General features: G+C 34.3%; 2 protein-coding genes across 5 annotated transcripts in view; both read right to left on the bottom strand.

The window, feature by feature from the left end:
* The window catches only part of LOC143669761 (disintegrin and metalloproteinase domain-containing protein 21-like), a 62,614-nt gene that overhangs the window by 20,766 nt on the left and 22,381 nt on the right, over positions 1-19,467 (bottom strand). The window contains exon 1 of one of the 2 annotated variants that reach the window (XM_077144352.1): positions 16,966-17,081. The exons of the other annotated variant lie outside the window; for it this stretch is intronic. The gene's annotated coding sequence lies outside the window, so the exon portion shown is untranslated. Of the gene's footprint in view, positions 1-16,965; positions 17,082-19,467 lie in introns of those variants that run through there. 2 annotated transcript variants of the gene reach the window in all.
* Positions 9,271-17,079, bottom strand: LOC143669764 (disintegrin and metalloproteinase domain-containing protein 21-like). 3 transcript variants are annotated; one of them, XM_077144357.1, is made up of 2 exons: positions 16,966-17,079; positions 9,271-11,770 (listed from the first exon to the last, which is right to left on the bottom strand). In XM_077144357.1, the coding sequence occupies exon 2, from the start codon at positions 11,613-11,615 to the stop codon at positions 9,462-9,464; it is 2,154 nt and encodes a 717-aa protein (XP_077000472.1). In that variant the 5' UTR covers positions 11,616-11,770; positions 16,966-17,079; the 3' UTR covers positions 9,271-9,461. The 3 variants fall into 3 exon arrangements, with proteins under 3 accessions (XP_077000472.1, XP_077000473.1, XP_077000474.1); XM_077144358.1 differs by having other exon boundaries at positions 9,271-11,821; positions 16,966-17,077; XM_077144359.1 differs by having other exon boundaries at positions 9,271-11,824; positions 16,966-17,071.

The raw sequence follows: 19,467 nt of genomic DNA, 5'->3' as shown, positions 1-19,467 counted from the left end.
GAATAAGCAAATTAGAAGACAGAAGAAATGAATGTTTAAAAGAACAAATGGCAAGAAAGATGGAAAAAATGCAGCTTGACTTCAGGGAAATGATAGACAACATGAGGTAAACAGACATAACAATTATTGGTGTCCTAGAGGAAGAAGAGAAGAGTAAAGGGATAGGAAGGCTAGATGAAGACATAATGGGGGAACTTCCCAATCCTTACAAAAGACATAAATATCCAAAGAAAATAAGCCCAATAAATATCAAATAGATAAGTCCAAATAGGCTTACTCCAAGGCACATACTTATCAGAATGTCAAGTCGTGAAGAGAAGCAAAAAGTCATGAAAGCAGCAAAAGAAAAGAGATTTATTACACCCAAGAGGAACTATATAAGACTGAGCTCAGACTACTCAATAGACACCGCTGAGCCAAGAAGGCAGTGTGTGATATATTTAAGATTCTGAATGAAAAAAACTTGCAATCAAGAATTCTTTATCCTTCCAAGTTGTCCTGTAAAATTGAGGGAGAGATTAAAATATTTACAGATAAACCATGGCTCCAAAAATTTGCCAAAAAGAGATCTACCCTGCAAGAAATATTAAAGGGAGCTCTGTTGACTGAAAAAAAGACTAGAGAGGGAGTTCTGGAGGAGGGAACAGAATTAAAGAGTATCCCAAGGGCAATTTAAGGGATAAAAAGTGAAAGTGGGAAACTAATGTATAGATCTGATGAATAAAAACTAGAGGATAAGATGCTAGACCCAAAAACTGCTTTTATAGTAGTAAATTTGAACGTTAATGGACTAAACTAACAAAAAACACCGATGGACAGAATGGATTACATGATATGATCTATTGATACGTTACTCACAAGAGACTCACCTAGACCCACGGATACAAACAGATTAAAAATGAAAGGATGGGAATAGATATTCTATGTAAACTGTAACTAAAAGAGAGCACAAGTAGCTATGGTAATATTAGATAAAATAGATTTTAAATGTTATATTGTAAGTGATAAGATTTTCATATGTTAATTGTGAAAACATTTGTATCTTTATATTTTCCTGAAATAAAAAAAAACTTGAAAACATTCAGTAACATGGATTATTACTATAGTAAAGTTGAGGTTTTAAGTAACTTTCTACCTGGTATTTTGAGAATGTACACAGTTTTGATAGCTAATCAAATGGTAATTAAATTAGGGTCTAATATTTAGAATTCAAGAAACTATAATATCTGTATCTTCAGATTGTTTTTCTTGGTTTACCTTCATTATAAATTGGTTTATGAAACTTTACAAGCATACACTTTACAATGATTACATTTTATTTAATATGCCTATGGATAAACGAACCAAGATATCCATTTTTTATGATTAAGATTTTCTTCTATAATTCTAAAAACATTTATATCTTTATATATTCCTAAAATCCAACATAGGTCATTACTATAGCAAGGTTGATATTTCTAATAACTTTATGCTTGGTATTTTGAGAAAGTATATGTTTTTTGATAGCTAATAAAGGGTATTTATATTAGTGTTTAATATTTAGAATTCAAGAAATGCTGATATTTGTAGCTGCAGATTTTTTCATTGTTCACTCTAATATTTAATTGGTTTATATAACTTACTGTACTAACAGAGGCTTTAAACAATTATATTTCATTTAAAATGCAAAATAATAAAGTGTACAAAGTAGAAAAACAACCAACACCCTTTCAGGATAAAAACACTCAGAAAACTAGGATTAAAAAGAAACTTCCTGAACACGCAAGACACTCAGCCAACATCACACTCAGTGGTAAGAGACTGACAGGTTTTCCTCTCTGATCAGGAACTAGACAAGGGTGTATGCTTTCACTGTTTCTATTCATTACACTACTGAAAGTTATAGTCAGAAAAATTAGGCAAGAAAAATAAATGTAGGCTTCAAAATTAGAAGGGAAGAAATAAAACTCTCCCTATTTACAGATGACATGATCTTTTATCTAGAAAACGCAAAATAATCCACAATAAAAACTCTTATAACTAATAAATGAATTCAGGAAAGCTTCAGGATTCAAAATCAACACCCCCAAATCCTTTGTATTTCTATATACTAGCAATGAAGAATTTGCAAAGGATAGAAAGAAAATAATTCCAATTAAAATTGTATTTTAAAAAGCACGAGGAAAACAAAGAAATACGTAATAACGGTCCATCCAGAGGAAGATGACAAATCTGAAAAACACCAAAAAGTAGGACCAGAAGGTAGATATACTAAATAAAGAAAAGATCCTAAAAAATGCTCAAGGAGATGAAGCAAAATATAGGAAGGAACTAAGGGCTATAAAAAAGCAATGAATGAGCAAAATGAGAATCTGGGAATGAGAGATTTTAAAAAGCAACCGAATGAAATTATTGCAGTTGAAGACCACAGTAACTGAAAAAAAAAATTCCCAGAAGGGTTTCAAAAGCAGATTGAAACTGGCAGAAGGAAGAAGCAGTGAACTGAAAGACAAGACATGTGAAATTAGTTAGGCTGACCAACAGTAAGAAAAAATAATTATAAAAAGTGAAAATATCTCTGAGTCCTTTGGGATAACATCAAGCATACAAAGGTATGCATGAAGGAGTCCCAGAAGGAGAAGAAAGAGAAAGCAGCAGAAGGAATATTCAAACAAATAATGGCAGAGAACTTCCTAAACACAGCAAAAGATGTGAAAATGCACATCCTAGAAGCAAAGAAAACACCAAGTAGAATAAACATAAAGAAAAATAACCCCACCATATTATCATCACGCTACTAAATGCAAAACACAATGAAAGAGTTTTGGAAGCTGCAAGAGAAAAGCAATGTGTTATGTGAAAGGGAGTCCCAATTAAACTGAGTTCTGATTTTTTTATGAGAAACCATGGAGGCAAAAAGGTGGTGAGTTGAAATACTAAAGTACTGAAAGAAAATGACTACCAATAACGAATGTTATAACAGGAAAAAATTTATTTCAAAAATAAGGGAGCAATTAATACATTCTCAGATAAACAAAAGCTGATGGAGTTCATCACCGGTAGATCTGCCCTACAAGCAACGCTAAAGGGAGTTCTTCAGACTTAAGGAAAGGGACACTTGACAGTGGTTCAGTTCAGCATAAAGAAATAAAGACTTCTGGGAAAGGATAATTATAAATTCCAGTATTATTGTATCATACTGCTTGGTATATAACTCCATTTCTTGCTTCCTACAGGTGTGAAAATGCAAATGCATAAAATGTTTTGATAAATCCACAGATTTTTACTTAAATATACAAATATATAATTTATATGATTACAAAAAGAGTAGGGGACAGAAGAGTGTAGGAAAACTATATGTGTGTGCTATTGAACTCACAATTCAATTACAAAATAATTGTAATATATTTAAGAGGTTAAATTTAACCATGGTTTCCATGGTAACCACAAGGAAAATAGATGAAAAATATATACAAATAGAATAAAGAAGGCATTTGATATGGTAGAAAACCCAAAATCAAATATGTGTAAAATTAGACATTAAAGGAAGAATTGAGGGACCAAAAATATACAAAACTTACAATGGCTAAATAGCAAAATGGAAGAAGAAAGTCCTACATTATCAGTAGTTAGTTTAAATGTAAATGGAATAAACTTTCCAGTCAAAAGACAAGGATTGGCAGGATGGGTATAGAAGTATGACCAAACTATATGCTGTACGAAAGAGCTTCAACTAAAATTCAAAGACATAGGTACGTTGAAAGTGAAAGGATTGGAAAAAATAGACATTTAAGTAGTAACCAAAAGAAAAGAGCTAGGATAAACTAATGTCAAGGTAAAATAGACTTTAAATAAAGTAAGGGACAGAGATGGTTATTATTTCATGATAAAAAGATCAATTTAACAAGAAGATATAACAACTGTAAATATTTATGCACCTAACAAAAGGGCTCCTTTTTAAAATATACAAAGCAAATACTGACAGATTTGAAGGGTGAAATTGATAGATCTACATTAATAGTAGGAGACACCACTTTCAATAATGGAGTAAACATCTAAGCAGAGGATCAAGGAAGAAATAGAAAACTTGAATTCTAGCATAAGCCAGCTAGACATAACAGACATGTATAACAATTCATCCAACAAAAAAAGAATATACATTCTTTTCAAGTGCACATGGATCCATATGTTAGGTTCCCAAACAAATATCAATAAAATAAAAAATATTTAAATCATATAATAAATATCCACTGACCACAATGGGATGAAGCTAGAAATCAGTATTAGAGGGAAGAACAGAAAATTCACAAATAGATGGAAATTGAACAACACACTCAAACAATTGATTAAAGAGAAAATCAAAGGAAAATTAGAAAATACTTTGAGGTGAAGGAAATTAAAATTCAACATTAAAAAATGTATGGGATGCAGGTAACAGTTCTGAGAGGGAAATGTGAAGCTCTAAATGCTTACATTAAGAGAGAAGTATTTCAAATCAGAGCCCTAATCTCAAAACTGGAAGAACTAGAAAGCGAAGAGCAAGCTAAATGCAATGCAAGCAGAAGGAAGGAAGTAACAAAGATTACAGTGAAGATAAATAAATTGAGAACCAAAAAAAAAAAAAAAATAGAATCAACACAAAACCAAAATTTGGTTCTTTGAAAAGATCAATAAAATTGACAAGCCTTTACCTAGACACCACTAGCTAAAAGAAAAATAGAGGACACAAATAATGAATATCATAAATGAAGAGGAAATATTACTACTGACCCCACTGAAACAATAAGAACTCTAAGAGGATATTATGAGTAACTGTATGCCAATAAATTAGATAACGTAGATGAAATGGGCAAATTCTTAGAAACACACAAACTACTTACATTGATTCAAGAAACTGATCTCAAATGAGTTACTAGTAAAGAAATTGAATTAGTAATCTAAAACCTTCAAACAACAAAAAATAAGCCCTGTACCAAATGGCTTCACATGGGAATTTTACAAAGCATTCCAAAACTAAACACCAATTCTAGTCAGATGGTTTCAGAAATATGAAGAGGAGGGAATACACTCTATTCATTCCATGAGGGCAGTATTACCCTTATACCAAAGCCACATAACAATACATTAAGAAAATTATAAAGCAGTGTATCTTATGAATATAGATGTAAAACTTCTCAAAATACTAGCAAACCAAATCCAATGGCACATTAAAACAATTATATACCATGATCAAGTGGAATTTATTCCTGGTATGCAAAGGTGGTTCAACATAAGAAAATCAATTAACAAGGCACCTTATATTCACAATATAACCTCAAATGCTGCAGAAAAGCATTTGTCAAAATCCAGCACTCCTTCTTGATGAAAACAATTAGAAAATTAGGAATATAAGAAAACTTTCAAAAACATGCTAAAGATGAAAAGACCCACAGCTAGCATCCTCCTTAATGGCAAAAGACTTAAAGCTTTCACACTAAGATCAGGAACAAGCAGGGATACTCACTATCAATACCGTTATTAAATATTGTACTGGGAGTCTAACCAAAGCAACTAGGAAAGAAAAAGAAATAGAAGGCATCCAATTCTGAAAGTTGTAAGTAAAGCTTTCCCTGTTCACAGGTAATACGATCCTATATACCAAAAATCCTGAAAAATCCAAAACTAATCTCTTTAAGTTTATAAGTGAATTCAGCAAAGTGGGAGGTATAAGAGTCACACTCACAATCAGTAGTGTTTCTATAAACAAACATTGAAAAATCAGAAGAAAAAATCAAGAAAAAAATCCATTTACAATCGCAATTAAACAAAACAAGTACCTAGAAGTAAAATCTTACCTAGGATGTAAAAGACACAGAAAACCATCAAACACTTTCATAAGGAAACAAAGAAGACCTAAATACATGGAAGGACATTCTGTGTTCATGTACTGGAAGACTAAATATTGTTCAGAAGTCAATCCTACCCAAAACAATTTATAGACTTCAATGTAATTCCAATCAAAATTCCAATAACTTTCTTTGCAGAAATGGAAAAGCCAATCTTCACATTTATATGAAGGGTAAGGGGCCTGAAATAGCCAAATCCATCTTGAAAAAGAAGAATGAAGTTGGAGTACTCATAATTTTTTATCTTAAAACGTATTACAAAGACTCTGTAATCAAAACAGCATGGCACTGGTACAAGGATAGATATATCAACCTACGGTATCAAATTGAGACCTCAGAAATCAACCATCATTCTATGCCCAACTGATTTTTGAAAAGGGGGCAAGGACCACTTAATTGGGAAGTAATAGTTTTTCAGCAAGTGGTGCTAGAAAACTGTGTCTCCATTTACAAGAAAAGGAAGAAGGGCTCCTGCCTTACACCTAATACAAAAGTATATCAAAATGAATCACAGACCCAAATGTAAGAAGTAGATCTTTAAAACTCCCGGAAGAAAAGATAGAGAAACATCTTTAGGACTTTGTGTTAAGTAATGGTTTCTTAGACTTGGCACCTAAAGCACAAACAATAAAAGAAAACATAGATAAACTGGACCTCATCAAAATTAAAAACTCTTGTGGATCAAAGGACTGTATCATGGGTGGGCTACGATGGCTCAGCAGGCAGAGTTCTTGCCTGCCATGCCAGAGGACCCGGGTTCGATTCCTGGTGCCTGCCCATGTTAAAAAAAAAAAGGACTTTATCATGAAAGTACAGTGGCAAACTAAACAACAGAAGAACATATTTGGAAACTCCATATTGATAATGGTCTACTCTGCAAAATATATAAAGTATTTTTACATCTTAACAACAAAAAAAGACAAGCAAACCAATTAAAAATTAGGCAAAACAAAGTCCCCTTCAGGGAACGGTGAGAAAGGGGGAAAATTCAATTTCCTCAAGTTGAATTTTTGATATTCTCACAAGCACTGTGGACAACCAAAGCTATATAGGCTGAGCCCCCAATCTTGGGGGTTGTTCATATGAAACTTAACACCACAAAGGATAGGTCAAGCATACTTAAAATTAGACCTAAGAGTCACCCCCAAGAGAACCTCTTTTGTTGCTCAGATGTGGCCTCTCTCTCTAGCCAATGCAACAAGCAAACTCATCGCTCTCCCCCATCTACGTGGGACATGACTCCCAGGAGTGTGGACCTTCCTAGCAACGTGGGACAGAAATCCTAGAATGAACTGGAACTCAGAATTCTAAGGGATTGAGAAAAACCCTCGAATGAGTTGAAACTCAGCACCAGGGGATTGAGAAAATCTTCTCGACCAAAAGGGGGAAGAGTGAAATGAAACAAAGTGTCAATGGCTGAGAGATTCTAAACAGAGTGGAGAGGTTATCCTGGAGGGTATTCTTATGCATTAAATAGATATCACCTTGTTAGTCAAGATGTAGTGAAGAGGCTGGAGGGAACTGCCTGAAAATGTGGAGCTGTGTTCCAGTAGCCATGTTTCTTGAAGATGATTGTATAATGATATAGCTTTCACAATGTGACTGTGTGATTGCGAAAACCTTGTGTCTGATGCTCCTTTTATTTACCTTATCAACAGATGATTAAAACATATGGAAAAAAGATGAATAGGGGGAAAATGTTAAAATAAATTTAGATTGAAATGCTGGTGATTGGTGAGGGGGAGGGGGTATGGTATGTACGAATTTTTTCTGTTTTCTTTTTATTTCCTTTTCTGAATAGATGCAATGTTCCAAGAAATGATCACAATGATGAACATGCAAATATGTGATGATATTGTGAATTACTGATGATAGATGTAGAATGGAATGATCAAAAGTTACGAATGTTTGCGTTTGTTTGGTGTTTTTTGGTATTTAAAAAAATTTTTTAAATTGGGCAAAAGACATCAATAGAGGTCTGTCTGTTCAATGAAGATATACAAATGGCTAAGGAAGCACCTGAAAAGATGCTTAACCTCTTAAACATCAGGGAAATGCAAATCAAAGCCACAATGAGACACCATTCCATACCCATTAGAAATGATTGCTATTTAAAAAATGGAAAATTACTAATGTTGTAGAGAATGTGGGAAAATAGGAAAACTCACTTTGCTAGTGGCCATGTAAAATGGTGCAGCTGCTGTGGAAGATATTTTCGCAGTTGTTCATAAAGTTAAGTATAAAATTACTATATGACCTGGAAATCCTACTTCTAGGTTTTTACCCAAAAGATTTTAAAGCAAAGACTCAAATAGATATTCATACTCAATATTCATAGCAGCATTACTAACATTGCCAAAAGATGGAAGAACCTAAGTGTATACCAACTGATGAATGGATTTACAAAACAAAAAGATGGTATACAAACAAAATGGAGTATTCTTCACCAATAGAAAGGAATGAGCCTCTGATAAATGCAAAAAATATGGAGGGACCTTGAAGACATCCTGTTGATTGAAATAAGTCAGGCAGAAAAGGACAAATATTATGATATCACTGATATGAAATAATTAGAATAAGCAAGTTTATAGTGTCAGAATCTAAACTATAGGTTAACAGCTGACAGTGTGGGTATAGGGAATACGAAGTTAAGGCTTAAAATGTACAGAGTTCCTATTTTGAATGATGGGAATATTTTGGTGATGAATGGGATTGATGGTAGCACTAAACCAGGAATCTAATTTAAGGTACTGTAATGTAGATATTAATGTGGTACAAAGGGGAAAAGTTAGGGTGTATAGGTGGTAATAGAGTGACTTTTTTTTTAAGTAATCCATGGAACTGCACCACACAAAAAGTGAACCCAAAGTTATGCCGTGGACTACAGCTAATAGTACAATTATAAAAATATGTTTTCATCAATTGTACCACATGTTCCTATGCAAGGTGTTGATAATAGTGTGGTATTTGTGACTCCTGTGTTTTTTGTATGATTGTTCTGTAAAAGACACAACTTCTCTAATTAACAGTCATATATGTTGAAACCAAATACTGCTGCCAGGATGAAAGCTGTTACTGAGAAACACTAGCAAAAATAATAATCAAACAACTCCCTCAGCTTTCCAGTTTCCCTCTATTGCTCCATTAGCAGAAACTTGAAAGGTGGGAGTTAGGTAAGCATAAATGTGGCTTCTTTCTTCCTTTACCTAGTATAGGCATTACAAAGAAGAGGACAAAAGGGGAGGGGGGGGTTAGAACTGTGAGACAGCAGTTTAAAACCTAAAAGAGCATCCATTAGCCATGCCTTTGTTCAAAAATATAAAAAGAATAATTTCAGGAAAAATAAATCTTCATATTATTTAAAATAAAGAAGAGTTAATAGAAACAAACTCAGAACTACTTCTAATGGTTCTTGTTTATGATCGTGACAGAGAAGAGACCCTTGAGTTTTTCCATCAAAGGTCTTCTGAGACATGATGCAATATTTCTACTGCCAGGAGATGAAGCCTTAATGCATGAGCAATTTTATTAGGGTTTCAATACACTTTTTAGTTTTGGATATGATTGTTTTTTCTCAGGATGGGTCTAAATATTTTCTTATTTTTCAGTTTCGCTTTGGCACTTCTTATAAACACCAAAGAATAAACACAAAAATAAGAAAAAAAGAGGGATAAGCCACATTACTGACAGCTGAAACTTCTTTATCTCTCTTTTCTTAGGGGGTGGGCCACTGTCAATACTACCTCCATCTCCATGTTCCAGGCAGTAGGGTGGGGACCACCGATTATGGCAATGACAATGATGTTTACTGTTGCAGACACCTCTCATATTACAGGTCTGAGGCGAACAGTCACTTTTCAGTAGAGACATGCTGACACACTTTCTGTGGATGCAGATCAGTTTTTGACCACACTCTGTACCATCTTTCACATCACCAATATCAGGTATGGTCATTCCAAAATGATAGTCAGTGCCCCAGCAGGTGACACCATTGACATGAGTCTGAAGCACAGTATAATGCTCTTTCAGAAAGGGAACTATTTTCACATTCTCACACTGAATTCTCCCACACAGGATATCAGAAGTATTGCATGATTTATAGACGCTATCCTTCTTTCCACAGTTACCAAAACGGTCACCTTTGGTGTTGACTTCTTGGTAGCAATTTTTATTTGCACTCTTGGCCTCTTTGCCAAAGATCTGCTTACACTGTTCATTGTGGCTGTTACATCTCTTTTCATAGCAGGAGGCAGTATCATTACAGGGATTTCCATTCTGCACATATACATCATCTGGACACTCATGGGATGTTCCATTGCACCATTCTGGAAGATCACATTCATTGATCTGTTTTCTACAAATTTCCCCTGATGGCAAGAACTGGCAGTTTTTGCAGCAAAGCCCAAAAGCACAAGCAGACCCAGAACTCAGAGTGCAGTTTGACAGACAACAGGGATCTTTATCACAATTTTTTAAGGGTCCACAGTCACATTCTTCTTCTTCTTCAACAATACCATTTCCACAACGTTTCAGTATAAAGATTTCATCTGTCTGTTGAGCGTAACGCAAACATTGTCCCAGACTTACAGTGGTTTTCCACAAAGAAGCATAGCTGCAGTTGCTGAATCTAACTGATCCCACTTTCTGGGAATTCATTATGCATCGTTGTTTTTGCCCACATACACATGTTTTGTCATCATGAGGCATACCCAAAACATGACCAAGCTCATGGGCCACAGAGTTTGCAAAATTGTTCCAGGTTTTACCTTGGAAAGTCACAATTGCAAAATTATACTGTTTTTTACACACTCCTCCAAGGTAGGCCATACCAGGTAATCCTTTTAATGCCTTATTTATAAAAAACTGTACAGCATCATGTTGTATCCGGTTAGAAAAGTTTTTGATCTTCCATTTGCTAAATTCGGCTAGAACAGTATTTACATTATCTACTATAATAAAATTTTCATCAGTCCAGATCTCAATACCAAACAACTGGATATTAATACCCAATACATCATAAATGGAATCCACTATATTGATAATATTATATATATTCTCCTGCACCTTAGAAACATTCTGTTCAAAATGAAGATATAGAGTATTATCCACCACTATTGCCAATTCAAGAAACCACTCATGGGCCCACCAGCCCTCATAAGAGCTTTGCTTCAGAGTGGAATTACTGATTTCTGGAAAGTCTAATTTGTGTACTGTTTCCTCTTGCATAAAGTCAAGTCTCAGATTTGGGAATTGTGTCCCCTCTCCATCCATCTTATACACTAGATGTTCAAATGTGGCAGAAGACATTACGGGCTGAATTTCATAAGCAATGTCATTAATCTGCAACACTCCTCGAAAGCCCCCAAAGCAGGTACTGAGGGCAACCAGGGATTCGGGGTCCCCCTCCACAGAACCATGATAGTAGCAGTCATTCTGAATAAAGGGCTGGTCCTCCAGGAGGGCACCCTGGTCCGTGTAGGTGAACACTGGGAGGTGCCTGGCCAGTAAAATTTTCTTGACCTTCATGTGGACAATGTGTTTCTGGCCCCCAAAGTACATCCTATAGGAGATCCAGCCCGGAGCCTTGGTGCCTCGGCCTCTGCCAGTTACCTTCAAGGGAATCACCACTTCTGGGGGGCTGTGATATTGGGAGTGCTCAGCCTGAGTGTGTCCAGAAAAGGACAGAAACACCCCCAGCCAGTGTAGCAGAAGAGTGATCCTCAAGTGCAACAGGGCTTTACTCGCAGTCATTATGGAACAATAGTTATGGAGCCATTGGTCCAGAGTAGAGGAAGTTAGGGTTTGGAGTCACACCTTGACTGGCTCCTCCCTGTGAGCTGGTCAGTGTTCTGTGCTAATCTTTAAACATCTGCTTCTGGCATAGTTGAATCATCAGAACTGCAGCACTATAAATAAAATAAAAAGTAGTTTTTGCATAGGAGTGGTTTTGAGAGTGCCTGCTGGGAGAGAATGGGTAAGGCATAAGATAAAGGCGATTAGTGTTTTTATAGATCAAGATGTGAGTTAAGAAGCTGCCTGATACCTGCTCTTAAATATTAGTGGGGCAAGTGGTACCAGGAGCGTATAGAACAATGGAATTTGGTTCTAAGCTGATAATTATTGAATCTGGATGATATGCAGTATGTATATAGATTCATTATATTGTTCTCCAAATATATGAACATATGTTAACATTTCCAGGGTCAGTGTTTAAAAGAAAAGTGTCTTAGGAGGTAGATATCCCTATCCCTTGGGTTTTCGGGAGAGTCCCACTTCATACATTTGAAATGTCCTAAGTACCAATAGCTCTTACGTTCAATTTTAAATGATAATTTTTTGACGTTACTTAGAGTACTTTAAGGAAAACACTTGCATATGTTATTTTTTCCCAGTATGTTTTCTGTAGCACAATGATTTATTTAGTGTTCTTTTCTCTGCCTATATTCCTCTCCTAACTAAAACTGTCAGCAGAGATGATAGCTAGAGCATCATCCGTGTCTTTTGACAACTACTACCATCCCCTATAATGCCAGGCTTACTACTTACACATGAATAGTAGTAGAAATGGTGGTAATTATTCTCTGAAGTGTTATGGATAGTACTCAAATGTTTTTTCTTCATTACATTCTAAAAGAAGAACATTTTTCAAACCTATGGACTATTTTCATTTCAAAACAAAGTTTTAGACCCTATTTCCCCTGTTCCTTCCTCTTATATATGAATAAAAACCTGGAATTCAATCAACAAAATAATAAGAAAGACACTGAAATTTGAATAAGACTAAAAGCCAGATAAGCTAGAGAACTCATGACGAGTAATGGGCACAGAATTCCCAGGGTTATTAATTTACCTCCCCAATATATGTGCCACCAACTGGCCAATGGAGAGCCCTTAAACACAGAAACTTTACTAGGCATAGAGAAAACACAAAACATTAAAAATATATATCTATATTAAGAAAATCTTGCCTTATCTGGCCAGATACCAGGAAGGGGAAAACTCCATAAAAACCTAGTATGAACTCCATCTTCTATTCTAAACGTGGTGAGGCAGCAGTGAAGCCCCAGCAAACCAACTCAAGCCAAACTCCATAACCAGGTCACAGGAACTTAGGCTGAATACGGCAAAGTGGTAGTATCAGTAAAGTTTCATCTCCTAGATCTGCACCCGGTAACATATGAAACCAAAATTTGTTGACCCTGTCCCCACTCTCTCTACTCATGAAAGGAGACCAATGACAGAAAACTGCCTCAGGAAGCAACTTCTACTACAAAGGTGGCACCTTGGGAGCTGAGCTGGAACCCCTTTAGAGCAAGAACAAAGCTGATTCGTACTACATTAAAAGAGCTCTAGATACTCAACTTTCACTGGAACTTAGCCCACAAAATCTTGCCAGATTCTGTAATCTAAACATAAAATTGGTGACTGCACACTAAAATATAAGATTTAAATAGGATCAAGAAACTCCCAGGTAGTTTCTTTAGTCATGTCTTGATCTAAATAAAATTTCTGCTATATGATTTGAAATTACATCATGCCAATAACCAGGGAATCCCAATAATGAGAGGAATCAAATACTAGAAGTATTCAATAAGGGTTTTAAAAGCACCCATCAAAAATAATGCCTTAACAACCATATTTTGGATCTGTATGCAGAAAATTGTGAAAAGATGATAAAATAAATGATGACCTAAATATATTGGAGCCATAACATTTTCATGAATTTGACTCAACATATTAAAGGTGTCAGTTATTCATAAATGGACATTTATAATTTAATACAATTCCTATCAAAATATCAGCTAGAATTTTGTAGATGTGGAAAATCTCATGTAAAGATTTATAGAAAAGGAAAGGTCTTGAATATCCACAATACTTTTGTAAAATAAGAGCAAAGTGGAAGGTTAGCTGCCCCACGTTAAAGTTGAGTAGCTAAAGCCATCAGGAGCACAGTACCGGAATATGTATAAACACACAGCTAAATGAGAACAGATGAGATAACTCAGAAGTATATTCTTAGTAACATTCTCACTTAACTTATGACTAAAGAGCAAAGGCATTTGATAGAGAAGTGATAGCCTTTTCAACAATTGGTGTTGGAATAATTAAACTATCATAGGTAAATAAAGGAAAACTCAACCTAAACCTCACATCTTAAGCAAAATTAACTCAAAGTCAATCGTATACTTAAATTTTTTAATTTAAAATTATAAAATTTTAAAAAATTACATATTTTTTGCAATAAAACATAGGATAAAATATTTGCAATCTGGAAATAAGCAAAGAGTTCTTCAATTTGACAACAAAAGCATGAATTAGCAAAGGAAAAATTGATACATATTACATAAATTTAAAAATCAATTTCTAAAAGTTCCTTTGGAAAAGATTCTATTAAGAGGATGTAAGGAAAATTATAGACTTGGAGAAAATATATTCAAATTATCTATCTGATTAGAAAATTTTGTATCAATGATACATAAAGAATTTTCAAAGACAGGAATTAAAAGATAAAACAAGTGGCCAAATAGAAAATGGGCAAAAGGCATGAATAGATTTTTCGCTAAAGAGGATATAAATATGGATAAAAGGACATGAAAATATCATCAACATTATATGCCAGGAGGGAAATGTAAATTAAAATTACAATGAGATAACACTATACACCTATGAGAATAGCTAAAATATGAAATTCTTCTTAAAGCTTTCTTCATTGTCTTCCGGAATCTTTCATAAATTGTAAAAAAATTGTGTTTCTGTTCATGAAGAAACACCATTTCATGGAGACCTTCCTACACATATTAATTTTATCAAAACCTGACTCTCAATAATGTGAGACCCTTTGGAGTAGAAGTTCCCTATTCTCAGAATCCCCATGTGAACGATGGTCCAAAGGCTAGTTTCCTATCCGCTTCAATTTCCAAAGCCACTTAAAATCACTAAACCAGCAATATTCTGATTACAGTGCTTCTGACCTTTGTTTCTTATTCTTCAACCTCCCAAATCAATCCTGCATGAGCCTAAACTTGTTTTCTTAATCTAAATTTACTTGAGAAGTTCATAGAGACCTCAGATAATTTTTTCACTCCAACCCATTTATTTCACAAAGCCAATGAATGCTCCTCCTATCCACAGGTGGCCTGGCTCTAGAATCTATCAATCCAATCAGTGTTCACCAAAATCCCCAACCCAAACTGGATTGAGGCTGTCACTTGCTTTCCCCTTTTCTACAACAAAGCAGCTAATACTGCTGGGGGAAAAATAAAAAAATATATTTTTATTTTTATTATATATAAATATATATTTATATAAATATATAATATATATATATTAATATATATTAATAAATATATTTATATAAATATATAAATATTAATATATATTAATAAATATATCATATATTTATATAAATATATTAATAAATAAATAAATATGTATTTATTACCAGAAATGCAGAAACACACAAAATTGAGATAAGATGTCTTGTTTTTGCCATCAAAAAGATGGATTCATGACCAGATATAGCTTTCAAGTCTGCTATTCCTTTTAATCCATATTCCTTTGTCCTGAACAGTGCTTTCATTGCTTTATGACTTTCTGCATTTCTTCACAGGGCCCATGACTAAAGATCGCTGATTAATGAAGATTTTGATATTTGTCTTACTCCTTGCTAAGTGGATTTCTATGGATGGGAGGACTTCTTTCAGGCTGTATCTTGTCCTTGTCATTGAGATGACAGAAAAGCTTAGATCACTTAGGTACATGCTCCGTGGTAATGGGTAAGCCCTCCTCTCACTAAGTGCCAGTAACACACCAGAAGAAGGCCACATAATTAGGTAAACTTCTGAGACAAACATGTCTCACTGGTGAGTAAAACACTGGTAAACTGATTTGCCTCCCACGAATATTCTCCTTGACATGAATATTCATCTTTTTAGCTATTTATTTGGAACATGGTTAGCTTCAAAGGAAAAGAATTGTGAAAGATATTGAATAGTTGAGAATGAACCTAACCCATATAAATCTGTTACAATATATCTTTTTACCTCCGTGTGGGGGAACGTATTAAGAAAAGAAGCAAAAATCCTGGAGCCAGTCTGTGTTTGATCCCATGATACGATTTTAAGGACTCCAGAGACCACAATATCTGACAGCACATCACATTGTTAGCAATAATGCAACCTAGCGCTAATAAAAACCTGTGCTCCGTGGGGTGCGAAGGTAATGCAGGGGTAGAATTCTCGCCTGCCATGTGGGAGACCAGGTCCGATTCCCAGCCCATGCACTTCTCAAACAAAGAAACCAACAAAAACAAACAAACAAACAGAAAAAAAAAACAAATGGTGCTATCATAATGGGATACTCACACGGAAAAAGAAGGAAATGTGACCCCACCATACAGCATACAAAAAATTAAAAAACAACTATGCTCTCCTATAATGTAAAGACTTAAATGTATACTGGCAGATTTCCTATTTAACTTTTTTTTTTTTTGCCTGGGTGCCTGGCCCAGGAATCAAATCTGAGTGTCCTGCATGGAAGGTGAGCATTCTACCACTGAACCACCCACGTACCCTCTCATTATCTTTTCATCAATTTTTTCTTCTATTCACCTCAGGACCTTCAGAGCTGTATCCTGAATATCATCTCCCCTGCCCCTGCCATTCATAACAAAATTCAGTGTATTCCAAACTCTGAGCCACAACTTACTAAAAAAACAAGTTATCCGGGTGCAAGTTCAATTCATTGGTACAATTCTCACCTGGCATGTGGGAGACCTGGGTTCAATTCCCAGTTCATGCACTTCCCCCAAAAACAAACAAACAAAAATTCAACAAATGGTGCTGCAATAACAGGATACTCACATGGAAAAATAATGAAATGTGATCCCACCATATAATATACAAATAAAGCAAGTTATTGGATCTCATCAAGGAAATACAATAAAATAGAAAATATTACAGGGAATATGATCTCAATAGGGTCTTAACACTTTGCAGCTAAGAATTTCGTTGTCTGTGTAATGTATGGGTATTTCTATGTGTATGCAAACACGAGTATTCAGGCTTCTATCCTTCATAGCCAAATTTCTTGAGTGACTTACCAGCAGAAGAATGAATGGTTTCTATGAGCTTTTCTAGTGTACGTCCTTAGTCATAGATGATTTGAACCTCCTGTTTCTATTAACACATTTTATTTGAGATGTCACATGGCAAAGGGAAATATTACTTTCCTTTACATCTCTCAGTTGACTGAGTTCTAGATTTAGCTGCTTAGCAACAAGAATTTCTCAGTTCTACAGAACATGACACCTGGCTCTCAAGTTCCTCCCCATTATGACTCCAATGTCTATAAAACTTTAATTCTGATTTGTCATCAATATCAATAAATCAGACTAACTTCCTTACCCCAACCAATGCTGTCAATATACTACTTTCTCACTTTAACTTCAGTACTTTTACTGGTGCTGCTCCTTCTAAACAGAATATTTCTTCACCATTGAGAAGTATCACATAACATTTCAAGTACTTTAAGTTTGAAAAGATGTCTATCTCACTATAAAAACTTTTATAAATAATCCAGACATAAATGACTATTGGTCACTTCATAATGTAAAAGAATAATTCATGGTTATTGGGTATCTACCTGCAAGTTTGCCTCATATACATGGGGAGAACAGTCTTAAGAATTTTATCAGCAAATAAATTAAAGGGTAGAAGACAGAAGAGGAAAGACGATACTGAAAAAAATGGAAGTAAATTCAATAAATTTACTATCTTGCACTTTTTCAAGAAATCCACTCAGTTGGTTAGCTGAGATTATCCACAGAATAATTATCTACATTATTTTATAGTTAATAATGATAATATGCCTCAAGTGGTCAGCTGTGTAACAGCGGGGTGTTTTTTCTCTTAACATTTGCCTGTTTGATATCTGCCATCTTAGTAGACCAGGTCTGTAACTTTCCCTCATTGAATTCTCAGATTCTCTTTGGCTCCTAAGAGAGCAAATTTGACCAAGACTGTTTCAGTCTCCTTGGCTTAGTTTAATTGTTGTACAACATTTCAGTACCAGGTTATCAGACAGTAGACCAGAGTAAATTATGGGAACCTTAACTATTATAAGAAAAATTTGGGCATACCCAACTTTGTTTATGTCCTAAGGCTAATAAAAAGAATGAGTCTAACAGATCAGTTTAGTCAATTTTAGGTAATTAATCAGCTTTTTCTTTCTTCTCATTTGATTAATTTTGTCATTATTTTAGATGTATTTATGAAGTATAAACACAGGTATTAGTTATTGTTTGGATTTGTCTATTTTGACTAATAAATAATTATTAACAGTTATGTTATTTAGTACTTTTGTATTGTTTCAGACATTGAGATCATATTTGGTGGTTGGGCCTCTAGATTTTAACTTGTTTTATTCATTCGAGCAGAAATTATGTATCATATATTTTAGTTGAGGAACTTTGGGCCAGAATAGAAAATACTATCACAGCTGTGAAATTATGCATTTTGGACCACTCCTAATACCATATTTTGCTCTTAATAAAATCTGAGCAGCTTAGGGGCTGTATTAAGTATTCAGAAAGTTCACCTGTCCATGTATAAAACGTATTTTCATTTGATAAGCCCAAGAAGAACATTCGGTTACTTAAATTGCATATTCTAAGAGACAAACATTGATGATATGAAAATGTTAATTAGTGGTTATCAGAAAATATCAATTGTCTGAAATTAATTGGCCTAATTGTGGAGGAGTAAATAAACCATGTAAATTTTTACAGACTGAGAAAAAAAATGGTCCCAGATTTTTCTTACTGCATTCTTATCTCTTTATTAATGTCTCTTTATTCTCTTTGATCTTCCTAGAAATGTCAGTCATAATTAGTCAGAGGCCTAATGTCTATATAAGTATGTAGGTACCTTGGTGTTAATAATATCTATTTTTCAACGTGATTGAAATATATATTTGAAAGTGGTTAAAATAGGAAATTTTAGGTTGTACATATGTTAACAGAATAAAAATTTTATAAAACAACAACACAAAAATTGTATAATACAAAGAGTGAACCCTATTATAAACTATGGACTATATTTAACAGTATAATTATAAAAATACTGTTCCAGTTTCTTCATCTGCTGAATGGGAAAAATCCAGGACACACTGCATGAGTATATTATGTGGAGAGGAATACATGAGCACATATGTAAAGTGCCTGGTGCAAAATAAGTACGCAATGTTATTAATAGCATTTTTTAATTATTTACTTTTAATTTATTATATAGTATATATTCACATACTATATAATCACCCAAAGTGTACAATCAATGGTTCACAATGTCATGATATAGCTGTGCATTTATCATCACCATTGACTTTTTTTTCCTTTTCTGTGAAAAATAACATATACAAAAACAATAAATTTCAAAGCACATCGCAACAATTAGTTGTAGAACAGATTTCAGAGTTTGGTATGGGTTACAATTCCACAATTTTAGGTTTTTACTTCTAGCTGCTCTAAGATGCTGGAGACTAAAGGAAATATCAGTACGATTCAGTACTCATACTCATTTGTTAAACCCTATCTTCTCTGTATAAC

This window comes from Tamandua tetradactyla, chromosome 26, assembly GCF_023851605.1.
Source record: "Tamandua tetradactyla isolate mTamTet1 chromosome 26, mTamTet1.pri, whole genome shotgun sequence".
Classification (NCBI taxonomy): domain Eukaryota; kingdom Metazoa; phylum Chordata; class Mammalia; order Pilosa; family Myrmecophagidae; genus Tamandua; species Tamandua tetradactyla.
The sequence above is the reverse complement of the archived record's forward strand: the minus strand, read 5'-3'. Positions and strand labels throughout refer to the sequence as shown.

Coding starts and splice junctions, on each gene's coding strand:
- LOC143669764 (XM_077144357.1), bottom strand. CDS start 11,615: ATGACTGCGAGTAAAGCCCTGTTGCACTTGAGGATCACTCTTCTGCTA.